The sequence below is a fragment of the Gobio gobio genome (genome assembly GCF_949357685.1).
Source record: "Gobio gobio genome assembly, chromosome: 8".
NCBI classification, from domain to species: Eukaryota; Metazoa; Chordata; class Actinopteri; order Cypriniformes; family Gobionidae; genus Gobio; species Gobio gobio.
The window spans coordinates 28,824,149-28,848,503 of NC_137114.1; the positions used below are offsets into that span (position 1 = coordinate 28,824,149).

General features: G+C 47.1%; 1 protein-coding gene across 1 annotated transcript in view; it reads left to right on the forward strand.

The window, feature by feature from the left end:
• Positions 1-2,031: 2,031 nt before the first annotated feature.
• Positions 2,032-24,355, forward strand: part of LOC307131129 (cytochrome P450 2M1-like) — a gene marked incomplete at both ends in the record, with an annotated part of 29,788 nt that continues 7,464 nt past the window's right edge. Inside the window, 3 exons of the mRNA XM_079824618.1 lie at positions 2,032-2,223; positions 4,282-4,444; positions 4,538-4,687. Of these exons, the coding sequence (XP_079680744.1) occupies positions 2,032-2,223; positions 4,282-4,444; positions 4,538-4,687 (505 nt within the window). The remainder of the gene's footprint in view (positions 2,224-4,281; positions 4,445-4,537; positions 4,688-24,355) is intronic.

Below are 24,355 nucleotides of genomic sequence, written 5' to 3' on the forward strand. Positions count from 1 at the left end.
TCAGAGGTTCTTCACCGGTTCTTTGACTAAGGTGCTATATAGCACCTCTGAAGAACCGCTGAAGAACCACTGAAGCACCAAAATTGGTGCTATATAGCACTAAAAAAGGTTCCCCTATGATTACGAGCCTTTTTTTTTATAATACGAATGGCAAGTAATTATTAAACACAATCGGCACATTCACATGCAATCGACTGCACGCGATAAACGGCTTTAATACTTGTAAATAGCCTACTCATTACTCAATGTCAGGATAACGTCATATAAAGGCTTTACAAACTCTATAACCAGCATCTAACATTAACTTGGTAAACAGTCAACTTACATTTACTTATTGACACACACTTTGCACACACAGTCCCGCTCGTACATTCTGTTCCCTGGGCTTATGCATTACTGACTGAAAGCAGAGCATGTGCACTGAACTCGGCCTTTCTAACACTTTTCTTCCCATTTAGCAAAAGTTGATGCAAAACATCTCAAACTTTCACGTAGAAGGCCGCAAATTATAAATGAAGAATTAAGGTAAACTGATTTATATATTCTATATATTATATAACTGAATAATACCCATAGGCTAGTAAAAACACATATAAAATGCATAGGCCTATGGTAATGCTGCCTTCACGTGCTATCGTAAATTCCACTTCTGAAGTCGTGATTACGTTCAAATTTTGACTTATGTCAAAATTTTCATTTTCATATCCTATTTTTAGCTAGGTTTTATAAATCTGATAGCACGTGAAGCCAGCATTTAAAAAAAACATCCTGGTTTGAACACGACTCAAAATTGAGAAACACCCCCTTTTTATTCCACAGAGAGAGAGAGAGAGATTATGGGGTCAACAATCAGAATATTATTTACAGAAATAAATCATTGTTTTTTGAGAGATGGAATTTGAATAATGTTAATCAGCTGATGAATGACAATGTCAGTTTTATTCCTTTCCAGAATTATCCAGAAAATGTGTTTTTGGGGCTTCGTTAAAGGAATATAATATTGTGTTCAACGCCATTCGGGGTTTTAAAACTCTCTTGAAAGGAGAGCAAACCTATAGTCCTATATCTTTGTATAACACTTCTATTTCAATTGAATGGATTTTGATTACTGATGACAAATTCAATAACCATTTTGTTCGTAATCTTATGAACTGAAAATCTAGCATCATCTTTCAAGTGGATGGCGTTATACAATATTAATTGGAGAGTGGTCTGGTCTCTTCCACACAAATATTTGTTAACAAACAAGATAAAAGAAGTTAGATTTAAAATATTACATAGATGTTACCCCTGTAATAGTGTACTCAATAACATACAAAACATAGAAGATAAATGCACTTTCTGTGATGTTGAAGAGACAATTGTACATCTTTTTTTGTGAAAGTGTTTGTGTTAAAGCTTTTGGTAATGGATCTCTCAGAAAAAACAAATGCCAAAATAAGTATTAACACCTTTAGTATTATTTTTCTTTATCATAATCCAAATTCTCATATTCAGTACATTGTTAATCTGTTTATGATTCTTGATACATTTTTTATTCACAAATGCAAATTTTTGGGTAAGATCCCACTACGGTCTATTTTTCTAGTAGATTATAATTTCTATGTTTTGTCTTTGATGGGCATAAAAATCTCTGAAAAGTCAAAGATTGCATTCAATGTTTAACCTTGTATAATGTTTTTTTCTTCCCTCTGGCACTCTATTTTGTTTGTATATTTTTCATGATCTATGTCTTGTTTTTTTTATTGTTCCTGTTGTTATGAACTTGTTACATTTTCATTTTTGACATGAAAAAAGGACAAAAGTGGCAGAACAAAAGTGGGCGTTTCTAAATTTGTGGGTGTTTTCAAATTGATGGGTGTTTATAAATCACGCAATGAAAATGATCCCCTTTACTATCCTGCAGAGACCTACTTGCAGAGAGACCTATACATTGTGCACTGTATTGTGTTACCAAGCTCCAACATAGACGTCAGTTTTGGTTACTTTCTGTGAATTGACTCAAAAGGACAGTCAAGTGAAATTTGAAGGATGGATTTATTGTTGGCATTGAATACAAATGCAGTGTCTGTTGTCATAACTGCCTTGGTTCTGTTATTGCTGTGGAAGATTCGAGGAAAGCAGAGCAGTTTTGGGCGGCTGCCTCCAGGACCCGCTCCGAATCCACTGGTGGGAAATTTATTTCAATTCAATTTCAAGGAAGCCTACAAATATTACTTGGAGGTTAGTCTATTCAGTAAAATAATTAAATAATATAATTGTCTGCTTGTATGATTTGTGTTCAAGGCTTACAAAAATGTGCAGATAGTGTGACTATAGCTACCTGTGCAGGTAAATAAGTGCACAGAATACAAAAGACTTAATGAATCAAATAAATTATAATATAAATAAATACATCTAGATATATTCACCTGAAATCGTACTTAACTATTAAGTGCACAGGATGCAAAAAAAACCTTAATGAATAAAATAAAGTATAGCCTAATATAAATAAATACATCTATATTCACCTGAAATCATTGATACACCTCAAAACCTTCAAAAAGTTTTAAATAGGGGCTTCTGGGGTGATTCAAAGGAAGAACCATTTTGGGTGCTTCAAAACAAAGAACCTCAGCAAAGGCTGGCTAAAATCGCGGCAGATGCCGCTGTTGGTTCCACAGTTTGTGGCCTCTGCCTAGGACTTTCCAATACGGTCGCTGCCTCTATGTGTACTATAAAACTGTTTGTACTATAAAAACTACATTGTCTTCAATATAGGCCAGTCGTATACGACATATAGGCTATATACACCCAGGCCCGTCGCGACAAGGCAGGCAAACCAAAAAATTGCTTGGGGCCCCGAGCTGGCCTGGGGCCCCAAGACAACGACAGGTTAAGAATAAAATGAAACGACAAACTGTGTGAGCGCCCCATTGATAGTCAATGCAGTAAAGTGCAATGACACTGTTATCGGGATCCCCCTTAAGCGGCCCCTCTCAGTAGTCGCTGACAGCAGCCAGCCAACCTCGCGATCTCTGCAGCCGGCAAAATACAAAATCTCTTCGGTTTTGAAGCGGAATTTTATGCTTCAGGAAGCCAGAAAAGAAAAAAGAGAAAGGAAGAGGAGGATAAGAAAAAACAAGATAGTGGTATGTGATAAATTACACTGGAAAAAATAGCTCTACTTGTCTTGTACAAAAATGGTGTAAGTTTGCAGCAGGTAGGCTAGCAAAAATATGTTTATCTTAGCTACCTGCCTGACGGCAAATGCTGCTTGTAACGAACAATCAGTGCAACTTTTTTTTCGACCAGACGGAATGACTTGACATTGCTATAGCTTTGTAATAGGTTTTGATGAAAGTGGCATAGCATGCTATATTAACAATTATTATAAACATTATTTAACCAGAAAGAGGCAGAGGAACATTATTTTTTTCATAGCTTATCTTAATGTGCTAACTTAGTGTCGGGATATACGGTAGTGACAGTTTGCAAATATGACATTATTTTTATAAGTTACCAATGGATCTTGAACAATTACTTTATTCTGTGGCAATTTTTACACTGTTACATTTTGAAGTACAGTACCAGGACAACCCACATGTTTTACTGGTACTGTTTACATGTTTTACTGGTACTGTTTACATGTTTTACTGGTACTGCCCACGTTTTACTGGTACTGTTTATTAACTATTTAACAAGGTATTATAGTCATCTGTTGCAAATTTATAATAACCATCCAGATAATGTTTATAGACAGTTTACAAAACAACTAGTAAGCCTTAAGTATTCCCAAAGTGTTAGGAATATGGTCCGTCTATCTATGCAAATGTAATGTTTATAGATGTTTAAAAAATGGTTACTTAAAGGTTTACAATTTTTTTTAATGATACAGTGGTGTGTTCATGTTCATTTTGCTTGGGGCCCCCAAATTTCTTCAAACGGCCCTGTATACACCACTGCTCCGCTGTTACTAGGTGAGCTGTTTGTTTAAAGAATGTTTTTTACCTTTTCACACACTGAATTGCTGTTTGTAGCAATAAATCCACTTTGAAGAATGTTATATTATATTTGCATAAAAAGTGCTAGCTGTCCTATCCAAACTTGCACAAACAAAAATATTGTCAAACTACAATGCTCTAATATGCATTGTTTTTTATTCCATTAAAGCAGAATAATATTCTAACTACATTTGAGGTTGTTAGTCACCAAATTTTGAGCTAATTTGAAGTGTCATTTCAATACACATATAACATTAAAATGTCCCATATCAAACACATATAACTTTTCTTCCATTAGCTCAGTAAGAAGTATGGATCTGTTGTCACCATCTGGCTGGCAAACAGTCCTGTAGTGATCATTTCTGGATATGAAGCCCTAAAGGAAACTATGATTGGTCTTGGTGAAGAATTCAGTGGCAGGGCCAATTATCCCCTGGTCATGAAGTCCACTCTTGGATATGGTGAGATCGCTTGATGCCCAGTGCTTGACATGGTTTATTTATGTATGGATTTTAATGTAAGTAGTAGATGAGAAACATGTTCTCCATGTGCAGGTGTTGTGTCCACCAGCGGACACAGATGGCAGGAGATGCGCAGATTCTCTCTTTTGACACTGAAGAACTTTGGAATGGGCCGCAGGAGCATTGAAGAACGAGTCAGGGAGGAGGCTGAGTATCTTGTGGAAATTATTAAAAAACTTGAAGGTAAAATAATTTTTATACAATTTTATATTCAGATTTTTAGGATAAAACAAACTGCAGGCATAAACTACGAAAACAAAGGGTCCTATAAAACACACACACACACACACACACACACATATATATATAGGTGCTTGTCATATAATTAGAATATCATCAAAAAGTTTATTTATTTCACTAATTCCATTCAAAATGTGAAACTTGTATATTATATTCATTCATTACACAGACTGATATATTTCAAATGTTTATTTCTTTTAATTTTGATGATTATAACTGGGAAACTAAGGAAAATCCCAAATTCAGTATCTGATTGTTACAGTACACAGGAGGCAGACACAGACGTAACAGGTAATGGTAGTTTATTTGACCACAGTAGAGCAGATGGAGTAGCACAGGTGAGTAAACTGGTTGCAGATAGACGTTGAATGGATATGATAGAGATAGTTACTGTCCTTTGCTTTGCAGATAGATGAACGTTGGAGCTTGGAGATCGCTGGAGAACTGAGGAGCTGACTGGAACACACCCACACAGCAGACAGGAACACAAAGGGAAGGACACAAGCTGGAGACTGGTAAGTATGTGAAGAGAAGTCCTTGAGAAGTCCACGTCAGGTCCTGTGGGTGAAACAGAGGGATGGTGAGCTTTAAGTAGTGACACATGGAAAGTGGGGTGTATACGATACCCTTGTGGAAGACGGAGTTGGTAGGTGACTGGATTGACCTGCTTGATGATGGGGAATGGGCCAATGAACCTGGGACTCAGCTTTTTGCAAGGCAGACGCATTCTGATGTCTCTGGTTGATAGCCAAACCATCTGACCAGGCTGGAAGACAGGAGTGTCAGACCGGAGGTCGGCTACCATCCTGCGTCTGCGCAGGGCCCGTTGCAATTGATGGTGTGCTGAGTCCCAGACCCTCTCGCTCTCTCGGAACCAGTAGTCCACTCCTGGAATGTTGGAGGGTTCCCCATCCCAGGGGAACAGTGGAGGTTGGAAGCCGAGTACACACTGGAGCGGGGTGAGTCCTGTGGTTGAGTTTTTGGCGTACTCGGCCCAACCCAGGAACTGGTTCCAAGAGTCCTGGTGGTCATGACAGAAGGTACGTAGGAAGCGGCCAATTTCCTGTACCTTCCTTTCCGTCTGCCCGTTCGATGATGTGGATGATATCCCGACTTCAGGCTAACGGCCACACCTAGGAGGGAGAAGAACGATTTCCATACTCTGGATATGAACTGGGGACTTTGGTCTGAGACGATGTCTTCTGGTACTCCGAAATGTCTGAAAACTTGGTTGAAGAGTGTTTCGGCTGTCTCCATGGCAGTAGGTAATCCTGGAAGTGGGATCAGACGGCAGGATTTAGAAAAACGATCAACAACTACTAGGATGGTGGTATTACCGTCTGAGGACGGGAGGTCAGTGATGAAGTCCACTCCTAGGTGTGACCATGGGCGCTCTGGAACGGGCAGAGGAAGGAGTTTCCCAGCTGGCAGATGACGAGGAGATTTGGAAATGGCACACTCCCTACAGCCCTGCACGTACCTTCTGACATCCTAAGCCATCCCTGGCCACCAGAAGCGTTCTTTAAGCAACGAGAGGGTTTCATTGACCCCCGGGTGACCAGTACCAAGTGACGTGTGAGCCGAGTGAATAGTGGGAGTGCATCGTGTCCGTGGGATGTACAACAAGCCTGGTGGACAGCCCGGCGGAGGGTTCGTGGAGGCATTGGAGGAGGGGATAGTTTCTTCAGACCAGGTAATAGGACTTACGATGAGGGAACTTGGAATAATGGGTTCTGGTTCTTCGGTTTGTTCATCAGGAGCATGAAGACGGGAGAGAGCATCAGCCTTAATATTTTTTGTACCTGGGCGATAAGAGATGGTATAATTGAAGCGGGAGAAAAACATAGCCCAACGGGCTTGTCTTGGGTTTAGTCTTTTGGCTGATCGAAGATATTCTAAGTTCTTGTGATCCGTTAGCACCAGGAACGCATGTTTGGCTCCCTCCAGCCAATGCCTCCACTCTTCCAAGGCAAGTTTAACAGCAAGGAGTTCCCTGTCACCGATGGAGTAGTTGACTTCCGCCGGGCTGAGCTTGCGGGAGAAGAAGGCGCATGGATGGAGTCTACTAGGCGTCCCCTGCTGCTGGGACAACACCGCTCCCACTCCAGTTGTGGAGGCATCCACTTCCACGATGAAAGGCTTTTCTGGATCTGGATGGACGAGTAAGGGAGCGGTGGTGAAGGCTTTCTTAAGTTGTTCAAAGGCGTTGGTGACTGCCGGGCTCCAGGACAGAGACTTGGGCTTATTGCGTGGCATACTGGTGAGTAGATGAGTGATCGAACTGTAACCTTTAATGAAACGTCTGTAGAAGTTGGAGAATCCGAGGAAGCGTTGGAGTTCTTTGATGGTTGTAGGTTCTGGCCAGTTGGTGATGGATTCCACCTTCCTCTCGTCCATCCGGATGCCACTGTGGTCTATGTGATATCCCAGGAAGGAAACTGATGTTTGGTGGAATGAACACTTTTCTGCCTTGAGGAACAGGTCGAATTGACGTAGACGGTTGAGGACCTCCGCAATGTGTTGGCGATGTTCGGCCTGGCTCCGGGAGTATATGAGTATGTCGTCGATGTAGACTAGGACGAATCGATGGAGAAACTCCCGGAGCACCTCATGGATGAAATCCTGGAATACGGAGGGGGCGTTTACCAAGCCATACGGCATGACAAGATACTCATAGTGTCCTGTAGGGGTAATAAAGTCAGTCTTCCACTCGTCCCCCTCACGTATCCGGATGAGGTTGTAAGCGCTGCAGAGGTCCAGCTTGGTAAACACAGTGGCACCACGGAGATGTTCCAGGGCCGCTGGGACGAGAGGAAGGGGATATTGAAACTTGACGGTGATTTTATTGAGAGAACGATAATTGATACATGGCCGCAAGCCTCCGTCCTTTTTTGCCATAAAGAAGAAGCTGGAAGCAGCAGGGGAAGTAGACGGCCTGATGTAACCTTGGGCGAGGTCTTCCTTGATGTAATCCTCCATGGCCTTCTCCTCCGGGATGGATAATGGATATATCTTACCCCTTGGTACTGATTCACCCGGAAGCAGGTCGATGGCACAGTCCCATGGCCGGTGTGGAGGCAGCTTGGAAGCGCGTTGCGGGCAGAAGACATCTCTGAAGGGGGCGTAACACTTGGGGACGTCAACTGAGCGTTGTTCAACTGGACTTTCGATGGATGTGGCACAGAGAGTTAAATCAGGCGGAGACGATGGTGGAAGAGGAAGTTCCGTCAAACAGCTAGAGAAGCAAGTGTCGCCCCACTTCAGGATTTCGCCCATCTTCCAGGAGATGGTAGGGTTGTGCGGACGCGCTTGCGACTGAGGGGTCTGCCGGTTATGGAACTGATCCTGTAGATGGTCGAAGACGGAGTGGTCTTGAGGTGTAGTTGGCGGCAGATGGCACCGGAGAGGAAGTTGCCGGCTGACCCCGAGTCGAGGAGTGCGACCACTGAAAGGGAGACATTAGCGGCAGTAAGGATGACGACAGTGGTGAGTGGTTTCATCTTATGAGTAGCAGGAATAATAGCACTCACCATGGGTCGTGGGGGTCGTGTGGGGCATGCAGCAATGACATGCCCAGGTTCACCACAATAGAGACAAAGACGAAGGGTCAGCCGACGGCGGCGTTCTTCAGAAGACAAACGGGAATTTTCTATTTCCATTGGTTCTTGGGCTGGTTCTGGGGTGCTGACGGGTTTGGATTGGCGGAATGGCACGTTGATGGAATACTGGTCCTGGTGCTCTTGGATGCACGCTTGCATGCGAGTGGCACAGCGAATTGAGAGTTGGATGAATTTCTCAAGGCCGATGGAGTCCTCGCATGCAGTGAGATGCAGCCGTACCCGAGGTTCTAATCCTTGTCGATACATCGTTATCAACGCCTGTTCATTCCATCCGCTGACTTCTGCAAGCGTTCTGAATTGCAAAGCATAATCGTAAATAGACATGGATCCTTGTTTTAAATTATAAAGTTTCTCACCAGCAGAATAATCTGTGATCGGTTTCCCAAACACTTCCCGGAAGTGGGAAATAAACGCTGAGTAGGATTGCGTTACTGCGCCCTGTTGTGACCAGATGGAATCGGCCCACATCAATGCTTTGCCGCTGAGCTGAGAGATTATGAAAGCAATTTTAGATGTGTCGCTCGGGTACAGGTGCGGCTGCATCTCCAGGACCAGTGTGCATTGCAGTAGGAATCCACTGCAATCCTCCGCCGATCCTGAGTAGGGCGCCGGTTTGGCCATGGGACTTGCATACGGAGGTAGTGAAGGAGGACTGTTGACAGAGTTGCTGGTGTTCGCTGGTGCAGGTGAAGGGACAGTAACTGGAGTGGGTGGTGGAGGAAATGTGCGCCGAAGCGCATCAACCAGTTCTTGAAAGGGATCCGGCTGGCTCATACTGGGTCTTCTGTTGTGGTCCGGTCTTCTGTTACAGTACACAGGAGGCAGACACAGACGTAACAGGTAATGGTTGTTTATTTGACCACAGTAGAGCAGATGGAGTAGCACAGGTGAGTAAACTGGTTGCAGATAGACGTTGAATGGATATGATAGAGATAGTTCCCATTCAGTCGGTCACGTTCGACGTACGTCGGACGTACCGACGAATTGGGATCACTTCTGGGAGCCCCTATCAGCTTCGAGCTATCTAGAACCGGCCAATGAACAATTGGCGTGCGAGATTTGCATCTCGCGCTTCGCCCCGCGCCGCGGGTATAAACAGGAAGCGAGAGCGAATGCACGCTGTCATTCACTTCGGAGCCACACGGCAGATGAAGACGACTCTCAACGCAAAACTGCTTGAGTTTATCGCTGCTATCAGCAAGAGTAATCACTTACCGGAGAATCCAGAGGAAACGAGTGTTGGAGGAACGGCACACTTCAGCGGGACCCGCGCTGACTCATCGGCTGCCTCTGCAAACAGAGAAAAACTGCTGTTTTCACAGCAACGAGCAATTGTTGGTCTGGTTGGGCGTTTTTCCTGTTTTGAGTACAGGCACGGGCTGCACAACAATCCCGTGCGCTGTCGCGTTTCCCCCTGAGTGCTTCAGCACAGAGCGTTTCCTCACAAAAGAGTTCACGGGTGACGTGCCGTCCTTTTCAGGATGTCTTACCACCCGTGCGTTTCTGGATGCGGTCGTTCCCTGTCCCCTGCTGACGGTCACAATCGCTGTCTCACGTGTTTGGGCACACAGCACGCTGAGGCGGCGTTTGTGGATAGTTCGTGTTCCCACTGCGGGAACATGACTATCTCGGAGCTAAGATCGAGACTCTCCTACCTCCGGGCTGGGGGAGTCCCCTTACCCATCCCACGAACCAGGGCTGCCCCTAACCCGGGCGGACCTGCTTCTTTGGATGGCCAGGGTGATCTGAGGATTACGTTTAGGGCAAACCCGCCGAGCGACCCTCCGCAGGCCCCTAAACCCTCAGCTCCGCAGCCGGTAGAGCCTCCAAGAGAACCCGCTGGACCCTCCCACGGGAGACCAGTGGTGACTTTTGGAGCTCCAGCGGACGAACAGATGTCGATCGCTGCATCGGAGGGGGAGTTTCAGTCCTCGGAGGATGAAGGGTCAGCTATACTGCCTCCCTCTGGGAGAGTGGCAACGGCTGCCCCGGACCCTGAGATGGCTGCTATGCTTTCCCGGGCCGCCGAAAGGGTTGGGCTCGAGTGGAACCCTCCACCGTGTCCCGAACCCTCTAGGTTGGACGATTGGTTCCTCGGGGTGGGTCGCGCTGGTTCTCAGCGTCCTGCCCCGACACCTTTCTTCCCGGAGGTGCATGAGGAGCTCACGAGGTCGTGGACGGCACCTTTTTCTGCCAGAAACCCCTCACTACCCTCGACGGCGGGCCAGCCAAGGGTTACGTGGGAATCCCGCCAGTGGAGCGCGCCGTCGCGATGCAACTGTGTCCGGCGACCGCCTCTAACTGGCGCGGTGACCCACGTCTCCCGTCCCGGGCCTGTAAGTTCTCTTCCAGTCTGACTGGGAAGGCTTACAAGGCTTGCGGACAGGCTGCGTCCGCCTTGCATGGCATGGCGTTGCTTCAGGTCCACCAGGCCCAGGCACTCCTTGACATGCACGAAAGTCACCGCCCATGCCATCGGTCAGGCGATGTCCACGCTTGTGGTCCAGGAGCGTCATCTCTGGCTAAACCTGGCTGACATGAGGGAGACCGATAAATATCGGTTCCTGGACTCCCCCATCTCGTCAGCTGGGTTATTCGGCGACGCGGTCGAGAGCTTCGCCCAACAGTTCTCGGCCGCCCAGAAGCAGACGGAGGCGATCAAGCACATCCTGCCCCGGCGGCCCGCTGCTGCCTCCACCCAGCCGCCGGCGGCAGCGCCTCCGACTACTCGTCGCCGAGGACGTCCACCCGCCGCCGCCTCCGCCCCCGCCAAGGCACCGCAGCAGCCTTCCACCAGCCGACGGCGTGGGGCCGGCCGTGGGAAGGATGTCCAGCCCGCTCAGGCCGCTGCCAAGCCAGGTGGCAAGCGTCGTCGCAAGCGACCCTGAGACGGGCCGCCCAGAGATGGAGGAAACTGCTCTGAGGGAGATGGCTGCAGCACCACTCCTTCCCCCGGAGGAGGGCCGGGGGAAAATCTTTTGTTTGTCTGTTCCGCCGCTGGTCCCAGTGCCAGCGGCACCCAAAACATCAATAAAAGAGCAGTTTCCAATATCTCTGGGTGCCAAGAGAGCGCGCTTGGCGGTGGTCGACGCTCCCATGCCTCGCCACCCTCAAGTACCTCTCCCTTCGCCAGCAGGGGACGCCGGCTGTCGGGACGCACACAAGCGGCCTCCCCACACTCGCACGTCCCCTCCGCGGATGCAGGTAAGTGTTGCACAGCACACTCAGATCCCGCTTCGGGCCGCTCCCATGAAGTCCGAGCCGGATGCCTGCGTTCCGCCTCGCTGCCCCGCTGCAGGTACGTCTGTGGTGCCGATGGTCCCCCTTGCTCGGAGTCTGGGAGCCTGGCTAGCCCTTCCCAGCCCTTCTCGGTGGCTCATCCGTACCATCAGACTCGGCTATGCGATTCAGTTCGCCCGGCGTCCCCCCAAGTTCAGGGGCGTTCACTTCACGACTGTAGTGGAGGCGAACGCCCCCGTGCTCAGGGCGGAAATCGCTGTCCTACTGGCGAAGGACGCGATAGAGCCGGTCCCTCAAGCCGATATGAGGTCCGGGTTCTACAGCCCGTACTTCATTGTACCCAAGAAAGGCGGCGGGTTACGACCGATCTTGGACCTGCGATTCCTGAACCGGTCCCTTCACAGGCTGCCGTTCACGATGTTAACGCAGAAGCGCATCTTCAGGTGCATCCGTCCCCGAGATTGGTTTGCAGCGATTGACCTGAAGGACGCGTACTTTCATGTCTCGATTCTCCCTCGACACCGGCCCTTTCTGCGCTTCGCGTTCGAGGGACGGGCATATCAGTACCGCGTCTTACCCTTCGGCCTGTCCCTGTCGCCCCGCGTCTTTACGAAGGTTGCGGAGGCGGCCATTGCTCCCATGAGAGAGCATGGCGTTCGCATCCTCAACTACCTCGACGACTGGCTGATTCTTGCCCAGTCGCGAGAGCAGTTGTGCGAACACAGGGACAAGGTGCTCAGTCACCTCAGCCAGTTGGGACTTCGGGTCAACTGGGAGAAGAGCAAACTCTGCCCCACGCAGAGGATCTCTTTTCTCGGTATGGAGATAGACTCGGTCGCCATGACTGCGCGCCTCACCGAGGAGCGCGTCTAGTCGGTGTTGAACTGCCTGAATTCGTTCAAAGGCAGGACAGCGGTTCCACTGAAACATTTTCAGAGGCTCCTGGGGCATATGGCATCCGCAGCCGCAGTAACGCCGCTCGGATTACTTCATATGAGACCGCTTCAACGCTGGCTACACGATCGAGTCCCGAGATGGGCGTGGCACAGCGGTTCCCTCCGCGTCCAAGTGACTCCGAGGTGCCGCCAAACCTTCGGCCCGTGGTCGGACCCTCTGTTTCTCCGGGCGGGAGTTCCCCTAGAACAAGTGTCCAGGCACTCCGTTGTCTCCACGGATGCCTCATCCACGGGTTGGGGTGCCACGTACAACGGGCTTGCAGTTTCGGGTCTGTGGACGGGGCCTCAACTGCAATGGCATATCAATTGCCTCGAGTTGTTAGCAGTTCGTCTTGCACTCAGCCGCTTCAAAGTGCCGCTCAGAGGCAAGCACGTTCTGGTCCGGACGGACAACACTGCGGCCGTAGCGTACATCAACAAACAGGGTGGTCTACGCTCCCGTCGCATGTCGCAACTCGCCCGCCATCTCCTCCTATGGAGTCAGAAGCATCTGAGGTCGCTTCGTGCCGTTCACATTCCGGGCCTGCTCAATCGTGCGGCCGACGAGCTGTCACGTCAGCAGGTACTTCCGGGAGAATGGCGACTCCATCCCCAGGCGGTCCAGCTAATCTGGAGTCGTTTCGGGGCCGCACAGGTAGACCTGTTTGCCTCCCCAGAGACGACCCACTGTCAGCGGTTTTTTCCTTGACCGAGGGGACCCTCGGGTCGGATGCCCTGGCCCACAGCTGGCCCCGGGAAGAACGCAAGTATGCGTTTCCCCCAGTGAGCCTTCTTGCGCAGACTCTGTGCAAAGTCAGGGAGGACGAGGAGCAGGTCCTGTTGGTCGCTCCGTATTGGCCCAACCGGACTTGGTTCCCGGAACTAGTGCTCCTTGCGACAGCACCTCCCTGGCCCATTCCTCTGAGGCAGGACCTCCTGACTCAGAGACGGGGCACCCTATGGCACCCGCGTCCGGACCTCTGGAAACTCCATGTTTGGTCCCTGGACGGGACGCGGAGGTTCTAGGTGACCTACCGCAAGCGGTAGTTGACACCATCACTTCCGCTAGAGCCCCCTCTACGAGGCGCCTCTATGCGTCGAAGTGGAACCTGTTCGTCGACTGGTGCTCTTCTCGCCGAGAAGACCCCCGAAGATGTTCGGTCGCATCTGTGCTTGCCTTTCTACAGGATGGGTTGGAGCGAAGGCTGTCTCCCTCCACCCTCAAAGTCTATGTCGCCGCTATCGCCGCTAATCATGAGCTCGTAGATGCAAAATCTCTAGGTAAGCACGATCTGATCGTCAGGTTCCTTAGGGGAGCGAGGAGATTAAATCCACCTCGTCCTCCCTCCATACCCTCTTGGGACTTAACTCTGGTGCTAACTGCGCTACAGAGAGAACCTTTTGAGCCTCTGCAGTCAGCTGAGTTGAAAGTTCTGTCGTTAAAGACAATACTCCTGACTGCGTTGGCCTCCATCAAGAGGGTAGGGGACCTGCAGGCATTTTCGGTCGACGAATCGTGCCTGGAATTCGGGCCCGGTAACTCTCATGTGATCATGAGACCCCGGCCTGGATATGTGCCCAAGGTTCCCACTACTCCCTTCCGGGACCAAGTGGTGAGCCTGCAAGCGCTGCCTTCGGAGGAGGCGGACCCAGCCCTAGCTTTTCTCTGTCCCGTCCGTGCTCTCCGGACTTACGTGGATAGAACGCAAAGCTTCAGGACCTCAGAGCAGCTCTTCGTCTGTTACGGAGGACAGCAGAAGGGAAAGGCTGTCTCCAAGCAGAGGATGGCCCACTGGATAGTGGACGCCATCGTCTTGGCTTATCAGTCCCAAGACGTGCCCTGCCCGCTCGGGTTAAGAGCCCACTCCACTAGGGGTGTTGCCTCTTCCTGGGCGCTGGCTCGTGGCGCCTCGCTGACAGATATTTGTAGAGCTGCGGGCTGGGCGACACCTAACACGTTCGCTAGATTCTATAGCCTCCGTGTAGAGCCGGTCTCTTCCTGTGTGCTCACTTCCCATAGTCAGTAACACCGAAGTACCCGTTCTAGTGTCGGCTTGCTGCGCCATTCCCTCCCCTATGGTAGACGGATGCGTGCGCTTATTCTGCTCCAGTCGAGTTCCCCGGTCGGCGAACCCTGTTGAGTCCTCCGCAACCCGCGGCAGTCGGACGTGGCGGAGCGTTCGACGCCAGGTCTAACACTCGTATGCATTGGTGGAACTTGTGTTAGGCTGGGTTCCGTATGTAGTGACCCCCACGGCGGTCCCATATGTGTATTCTTCCACGGTACGGCTCCCTACGGCGAGCCCGTGTCTTTCCCTCGGCAGAGCTCCTCTGCCGTCTCAGTTACGTGTTGTCTCCCTCCTAATTGGCCGGGGCCACCCTTGAGACTTCCGTATGTTGTGCTGCCCACGGCCAGCCCATACGTGTATTCTCCACATGTTAACTCCCTCTGGGCATGATGTGGCTTCCGCAGCTGCCTTCACAGGCACGCTTTCCCAGCGTTATCCAATACAGTCAGCTGAATGGGTCTTGCGGAACAGCAGCTTTTGACTCTCCCTGCGTGAACCTACCCGCCCGCATCAGATCGGGGTCTGTGGGGCTCATCGCTGGGCGCTGGAAGTGGTAGTAACTTTGGCATTTTCCATAGGGGATCCCAATTCGTCGGTACGTCCGACGTACGTCGAACGTGACCGACTGAATGGGAACGTCTCGGTTACGTATGGTAACCCTCGTTCCCTGAAGGAGGGAACGGAGACGTACGTCCCGTCGCCACAGTTGCTGTACCATCACTGCAGGTCGAGCCACTACGTGTGGCTCCTCAGTGAAAAACAGCGTGCATTCGCTCTCGCTTCCTGTTTATACCCGCGGCGCGGGGCGGAGCGCGAGATGCAAATCTCGCACGCCAATTGTTCATTGGCCGGTTCTAGATAGCTCGAAGCTGATAGGGGCTCCCAGAAGTGATCCCAATTCGTCGGTACGTCCGACGTACGTCTCCGTTCCCTCCTTCAGGGAACGAGGGTTACCATACGTAACCGAGACGTTACTGTCCTTTGCTTTGAAGATAGATGAACGTTGGAGCTTGGAGATCGCTGGAGAACTGAGGAGCTGACTGGAACACACCCACACAGCAGACGAGGAACACAAAAGGAAGGAGACACGCTGGAGACAGGTAAGTATGTGAAGAGAAGTCCTTGAGGTAAGCATAGCACAGAGTATATGCGAACGAGACCGGACATGGAGTGCTGTGTGAGTGTGTGTTATATAGTGCTGGTGATGAGTGCCGTGATGAGGTACAGGTGATGGTGATCAGTACTCAGGAGATGGCGTGCGTTGTGATTGGTGGAGGTTGGAACCTGACGTGTCTGTTACACTGATCTTAAATATTACTTTATTTAATACTTTAAGAATTTTTAGAAATCTTGGCTTACTGAAAAGTATGAACATGAAAAGTATGAGCATGTACAGCACTCAATACTTAGTTGGGGCTCCTTTTGCTTGAATTACTGCAGCAATGGGGCGTGGCATGGAGTCGATCAGTCTGTGGCACTGCTCAGGTGTTATGAGAGCCCAGGTTGCTCTGATAGTGACCTTCAGTTCTTCTGCATTGTTGGGTCTGGCATATCGCATCTTCCTCTTCACAATACCCCATAGATTTTCTATGGTGTTAAGGTCAGGCGAGTTTGCTGGCCAATTAAGGACAGGTATACCATGGTCCTTAAACCAGTTACTGGTTGCTTTGGCACTGTGTGCAGGTGCCAAGTCCTGTTGGAAAATGAAATCTGCATCTCCATAAAGTTGGTCAGCAGCAGGAAGCATGAAGTGCTCTGAAACTTCCTGGTATACGGCTGCATTGACCTTGGACCTCAGAAAACACAGTGCACCAACACCAGCAGATGACATGGCACCCCAATCCATCTCTGACTGTGGAAACTTTACACTGGACCTCAAGCAACGTGGATTGTGAGCCTCTCCTCTCTTCCTCCAGACTCTGGGACCTTGATTTCCAATGGAAATGCAAAATTTACTTTCATCAGAGAACCTAACTTTGGACCACTCAGCAGCAGTCCAGTCCTTTTTGTCTTTAGCCCAGGCGAGACACTTCTGACGCTGTCTGTTGTTCAAGAGTGGCTTGTCACAAGGAATGCGACAGCTGAAACCCATGTCTTGTATACATCTGTGTGTAGTGGTTCTTGAAGCACTGACTCCAGCTGCAGTCCACTCTTTGTGAATCTCCCCCACATTTTTGAATGGGTTTTGTTTCACAATCCTCTCCAGGGTGCGGTTATCCCTACTGCTTGAACACTTTTTTCTACCACATCTTTTCCTTCCCTTCACCTCTCTATTAATGTGCTTGGACACAGAGCTCTGTCAACAGCCAGCCTCTTTTGCGATGACCTTTTGTGTCTTGCCATCCTTGTGCAAGGTGTCAATGGTCGTCTTTTTGACAACTGTCAAGTCAGCAGTCTTCCCCATGATTGTGTAGCCTATAGAACTAGAGTGAGAGACCATTTAAAGGCCTTTGCTGGTGTTTTGAGTTAATTAGCTGATTAGAGTGTGGCACCAGGTGTCTTCAATATTGAACCTTTTCACAATATTCTAATTTTCTGAGATACTGAATTTGGGATTTTCCTTAGTTGTCAGTTATAATCATCAAAATTAAAAGAAATAAACATTTGAAATATATCAGTATGTGTGTAATGAATGAATATAATATACAAGTTACATTTTTTGAATGGAATTAGTGAAATAAATCAACTTTTTGATTATATTCTAATTATATGACCAGCACCTGTATATGTGTGTATATATATATATATATATATATATATATATATATATATATATATATATATATATATATATATATAATATATATATATATATATATAAAATCAAACATTTAGTGTTTCCATTGTTTAGAATAAATGGGGAAAAAAATTATACTGTGTAAGGTCCGCCCAATCGACCCAACAACGGGGAGGTAATAGAGTGCCACTCCCACAGCTTGCGCTCTCTAAAAGTATTTTATTTAGTCCCCATAAATCTGTTGACACTTGAATTAAAGGAAGTCTAGGGGCCCATAAAAAGGGGCGTCACTAGGCCCTTTTTAGGGGGGTCAGATCCAATCAAATCAGAGTAGGCAGGCTTTATGCTCACACACAAGCTGCTGAGGCTGAGCACAAATTTTAGCAGCGCGACCTGACGTCAAGTGAGATATACGCAAGTAGCTAAACTAAACATTTCATATTTGACAGCTGCTTCTTTAAGTCAGAAATGTTAAACAAATGACAAAAATATTCAGGCAAATGAATACACTTTTGTCTAATTTTGCCATTTTGATTTGAAATAGGCTGATGTAACGTCATTTATAATTTAATTAACAAACAAGAAATATTAACAAAGTAATATTAGTAATATTATATAGTAATATAGTAATGTGTGCATATTGTAAATTTAATAATTCCATGTGTAGCTCTCAGTAAATAAAATAGCTAAACTTTTTTCAGCCTGTATTGGGCATAAGATTAGTAATGAATGTGTGCATATTGTGAATTTAATAATTCCATGTGTAGCTCTCAGTAAATAAAAAAGCTAAACTTTTTTCAGCCTGTATTGGGCATAAGATTTAGCCTGGATGCCAGCCGAATTTAGCCCCGCCCACAATTTTTTTTTGCTCGGGCAATTCGGTCTGGACTCGCTCCATAGAGGAGTAATTATGCCCGAACAGAAACTGTTCGGACCAATGAAATTGTCAGGGCGGGCTTTAGACGATGATGGACAGATGATCAACAGTAACGTAATCATCCACGTCATCGAAGGCTCTTGGGTTGAATTTGCTCTTATCCTAATTTGCTGGTTGGTAAGTACTCTGTGTATCCTTATATTATTTTATTACTGGCAAAGATCGTTTACACTCATCTTTTTCTTGTAACGTTACTTAATCCAGCGTGCGTGCAGACAGGGTTTCCAAGTGTTTTTGCAATGTCGCGCACAATTGCTACTCAAAACTATAGCCCAAAACAATAACTTTCCGGGGGGTTCTCCGGAAAAAAATGGCGTTTGGTTGGCAAAATATGTTATTTTGGCAAGGTTGCCTGCTAAAATTCGCATTCCTGTGTTTATATAATCACATAATTGGGGTCACTTCAACCCGCGGACATGGAGAAAAACACGGACTTGGCAACACAGTGCAGTTGAGTTCTGTTGACATTTGACAACTAACGTTACGCGTCGCTCTGTTGCTCTGATTGGTTGTGGGTCTATCCAATTGAGGTCTTTCCTGGCTCGGTTGAAACACGCCCCATAATCAAAGCTCAATGGAGCGGTACCAGACTCATATTCTGACTAGAATTGAGTATGGCCACGCCAGGCTACATAAGATTAGTAAAGAATGTGTGCATATTGTGAATTAATTTAATAAATTGAGTTAGGTTACCTAGCTTTCCTGTTAGCCTTCAGTAAATTAACATGTCTACAAAAATGATTAATAAAACATATAAATATCAGTTAAACATATGTTAACTTTCTTCACTGACAAAAATGTAAATAACTTTATCAATCATATCTGCCCACTGACATGGTTTTCAAGCTATTGTTATCTAATTTTTTGGTGTTCAGAACATTTTAAAATGCACATTTGTAGATCATAGAAATCAAAATTGTCTCGAGGGGCCATGCCCCCCAAACCCCCCTAACCTCACATTTGGGATCTCATTGATTATAAACCTGCTTACATTGTTTGATTAAGGGATGTACAATATGGACCGGCAGAATGAGGCATTAATATATGCTTTATAGGTATTGTCACACACTTGGCCTCTGTGGCTCCCTCCGATCGCCACCTGAGGGCTCGCTCACCTGAATAATAATATTGCTGGACTGCATTTCCCATCATCCTTCACTTGAGTTTATCACACACACACACACACACACCTGTTTCCCATTACCCGGACTATTTAAGCCGTTGCACACAAACACTCATTGCGAAGTCTTGTTTTGCCCTGGCTAATACTGGTTTTTCCTTTTTATTGGTTTTCCTGTGTTTTGACCATGGACTGTTTGCTACCCTCGAGGGTGTTTTCTGCCTGCCCCGAACTCCCCCGCCTGTTTTCTGGATTACTCTGCCTTGTCTGCTGCCTGTCCCGACCTTGTGCCTGTCCCTGTTTATGGTCTGCCTTTGCCCTGGACACTGTCTTTGCTGGTTTTTGACCCCTGCCTGTATTACCACTATTGTTTCTAAATAAAGCTGCATATGGATCCCACTGAGTCTCCCGCCTCGTCACAGAAGACTTCGCCACACCAAGATCCAGCCGCTTTCTATCAGCTGTCCACGGAGGTTTCTACCCAAGCCAACATGTTAGCAGTTCACCAATAACAACTTACCCGTCTCACCACCGTGACCGAGGAGCTGGTGAAGACGCTACAAAGCATGCGATTCTCCAACGCTGAAGTAAGTCCGCCATTACCCATGCCCACCCCAGCCATAACGTCACCAACACCCACCACAACAAATTTCGCCAAGGGAGACAAATGGCGGCGGAATACGCGCTCACACTCTGGCCGCGCAGACGTCATGGGTGGAGGACACGCTTAAGTTGCTGTTTCGCAAGGGTTTGAACATGGACCTTCAGTCTGAACTTACTTGTCATGATGAGGGGAAAATTCTGAATGGTTTCATTGATCTGGCAATCCACCTCGACAATTGAATTCACTCACGACGTCACCCGAGAAATGCCCTGTCATCTTCTGTCCCCAGTCCACCTCTGACCAACTCTGAACCCATGCAAGTTGGCACCACTCACCTGTCTTCTGAGGTGAGAGACAGACGTATTCAGCACCATCTGTGCCTTTATTGTGGCCAACCCGGCCATCTGAGAGCTTCATGCCCTACACGACCCACAAGTAGAAACGGCGCTGCGGTGAGTTCCCCACCTACCTCTCTCAATATTGCAATTCCAGCCAGACTCAAAGTAAAGAATAAGCCAGTGAATGTTCAAGCCATGATAGACTCTGGGGCAGCCGGTAATTTCATGGATGGTGATTTTGCTAAGACACAGAACATTATGCTAATTCCTAGTGATTCTGTCTTGTTAGTGGCAGCGCTAGACGGACGCCCCCCTGGGGACTGGACAGGTTCACTACACCACTGAGGATGTGTCTCTTCAAATTGGGGCTCTGCACACTGAACTCATTCGCTTCTTCATTATCAGATCACCCCAGAACCCCACTATTCTCGGACTACTATTGCTACAGCACCATAACCCCCAGATTTCATGGGCAGACAACAAAATCACTCATTGGTCCGACCATTGTCATTGTAACTGTCTCCAGACCCCTTGCCTGTCAAATTCATCCAACCATACTCCTGCTCAGATTCCTCCGCATCGCTCCAGCGACTGTGCCATCGACCTCATTCCAGGTAGTACGCCCCCTAGGGGTCGCATTCTCCCCCTGTCACAACCTGAATCTGAAGCTATGAGAAATTACATAGAGGAGGAACAGGCCAAAGGATTCATTCATCCCTCCACGACTCCCGCATCTGCTGGTTTCTTCCTTGTAAAGAAAAAAGATGGAGGTCTAAGGCCCTGCATTGACTATGTTGTGAACTTCAGTTGTTTCTTGAAGTATGGAGACCAGGAGACGTCAGATCAAACAGAAGTTATTCTTTTAATGAGAACTCTCTGTGCTGCAGGTCGTCCGAAAACAGTCTGATTTAACAGTACAAAATAAGGCAATTTATCTATATGTTAGGGGGAGTGGTTATACAGCAGAGGAGGAGACATTCAAACAAAGGAATGCATATGTTGTGTAGGTAAAGGGCACACCCTACTTAACTGTGTCCCTCGTCCAGATTCTATCAGCATAACAGTGCCATTCAACTGCATAGATGCTAATCCAATCACTCAGGCAGTATTGCTCTAAACTTGTCATGGTAAATAGTCAGGAAATTGCATAGAGACAAAAGACTTAATGGGCCCTATCTTGCACCCAGCGCAATTGACTTTGTACACCGACGCATGTGTTATTCCTATTTTGCACCCGCGCAAAGTGCGCTTTTCCCTCCACAGAAGCACGTCGCTAAACTAGTGAATGAACTTGCGCTACCTGGGCGGTTCAGCGCAAAAAAGGAGGCGTGTTCCGGCGCAAACAATCCCTGGTGCTATTTTGCTGATCCATTAAACAATTGCGCCACTGACCAGAAAAAACCTAGTCTAAAGTCAGTGGCGCGTTGCGCGTTGTTCATTATGCTATTTTAAGGGCGCATGCTTGACCATAATGTATAGCGTGCACAACGCGCATACACTTTGCTCATGTAATCTACACAGATGCAACAGTTATTTTTGCAAATCATAAATTGTTACACTAAAAAATATTAACACATGAGATGACGGAAATCATTGTGGTGTGCCACGAAGATGTGAAAAAATAGGCATAACTCTAGCTTACAAATTATTCAGGCTAATTGTAGTCTAATAATTAAGGAGACCTTTGCCCAATAGTGGCAACTTCTGGCAAGACATATATGTATATAAGGACATCTAACAAATTGGTTTGTCCGTCAAGAACCAGGAAAAAAAATTGGTGAGGGTGGACGCAGCGATGTCCTCTGCTGGCGTCAGGTCCTGAGTAGAGGCAGATCCACCTCCCGTTACACGGCGTGCCTGATTGATGCTGGCAAGCTTGGACTTTCCCTGTCTTCTGATGTCATTGTAGCGCTTGCGGCATTGGTGCGACGTCCTGGGGATGCCAGCTGATGAAACAATTGTGGCTATTTCCTCCCACGCCTGTTTAACCGACGCTATTTTGGGTGGGTTTCTCCCATCCCCATACAACACAACTTCTCTGTCTTTCACTGCTCTTACAAGCACATCAGTCTCCTCGGCTGTGAACCGCTCCTGGCGTGCGCCTGGTAAATACGCCATAATAAAAGCAATCCATAATGGAACTTGCGCACCTGCTTTTACAGGGAATGTTGGATGACGCTCTGATGTGTTTATTCACGTTACGCCCAAACCACACCTATGAATAATGAAGCTACTTCAGACCAACCCATTTTAGATTTGCGCCGGGCGCAAGAGCCATTTATCCCGCCGGGAAAATAGCAACAGCGCCGAGACCCGCCCACAAAGTTACTTGTGCTTCGCGCTTTGACACTTGCGTTTCAGATCGTTAAAATAGGGCCCAATGTCTCAACCACTTACACAGCCTGACGTAATCTCCCTCAAGTTTACTTCAAAATGTAAAACACAAATATAGATAATGTTTTCAGTTATATTCTATTACATTGGAACCTATATATAACAATGTATAAATTTGTAATCTTACAACTACCACCGCTTTTGGTGGTCTTCATTACAATCTGATGTCATCACCTTCATCCGTAACTTTGCCGTATGTCAGACATCCAAGTCATCACGTCAAGTACCTGCAGGTCTATTGAATCCACTACCCATTCCACAGCGTCCCTGGCCTACTCGCTTCAGGAACCGCTTGCAGGGAGGGGGCTCTGTCACAAACTTGGCCTCTGTGGCTCCCTCCGATCGCCACCAGAGGGCTCCCTCACCTGAATACTAATCTTGCTGGACTACATTTCCCATCATCCTTCACTCGAGCTTATCACACACACCTGTTTCCCATTACCCGGACTATTTAAGCCATTGAACACAAACACTCATTGCGAAGTCTTGTTTTGCCCCGGCTAACACTACTGAGCGGTTTTTCCTGTTTATTGGTTTTCTGTGTTTTGACCTTGGACTGTTTGCTACCCTCGAGAGTGTTTTCTGGAAATCCTAGAAACGCCCCTGCCCTGTCATGACCACTTTGGTTTGGTCATTCCATGGTTTCCCATGTACACTTAGGTAGAGTAATATAACAATAAACAGAGGTAAGCCTCACCCTGTTTAGGTTGGTCGAGCAACATTCTGCTGTCCTAAACTGAAATTCCTTTTATTAGCCTTTATAGTATAGGACACTTGAACCAGTGCCAGGTGTTATCCGGAGCTCTAAAATCTCAGTTGGCGTGCCCTATGCTCCACTCAAAACTGGTCCATTACTAACCTGATGCAGATTTGCGGTAACAATGGATACAACATAAGTAGGGATGTAACGATTCACTCAGCTCATGATGATTCACAATACTAATTTCACGATACGATTTTCTCGCAATTTTTTTTTTTTTTTAACAAAAAGAGGTTTAAGACAAATTATAAAATAAAAGTGTCATTTTATTTCTCAGACAAAATTCTGCATATTTCTTTGTAAAATTTAAATGTATATTTAATGTAAAATAACAACTCGATTGAAATTTTAAAACAAATCCTCAAAAAGTCCCTTCAAGGAGATCTTCCAACTGTGTTTTCTTGGGAAGAGGTTGTTTCAGCTTCTTCACCCTCGTCCTGCACTGAGGAAGAGCAGAAATAAAAAGACTAGGTCAAATTTAAGTACAACAGTTGGGGTTTCACATTGTTGTAAAGGCAAGGTTTTAATTATAATTTGTATCATTACACTTGCAAGAGTTAGAAAAACAGAACACATTTAGATAAATATGCCATAATAATCAATAGATTATTGAAAAAAAAAAATCCATGTAGCCTACACGAGCAAGGGATAGTAAAATATATACAACACCTGGTTCTGCAACAGCATAGATTTCTCCTTCAGTCTGTGAACACATCCTCGTGCTGGTCTTTTTCTTGATAGGTAAGGGCTTGGGATTAATTTACTATGGCAGAAAACGTCTCAGGTTACTTGTGTAAACTATGTTCTCTGAGTAGGGAATGAGCCGCTGCGTAACTTATAACGCCCTCTGGGTGTGC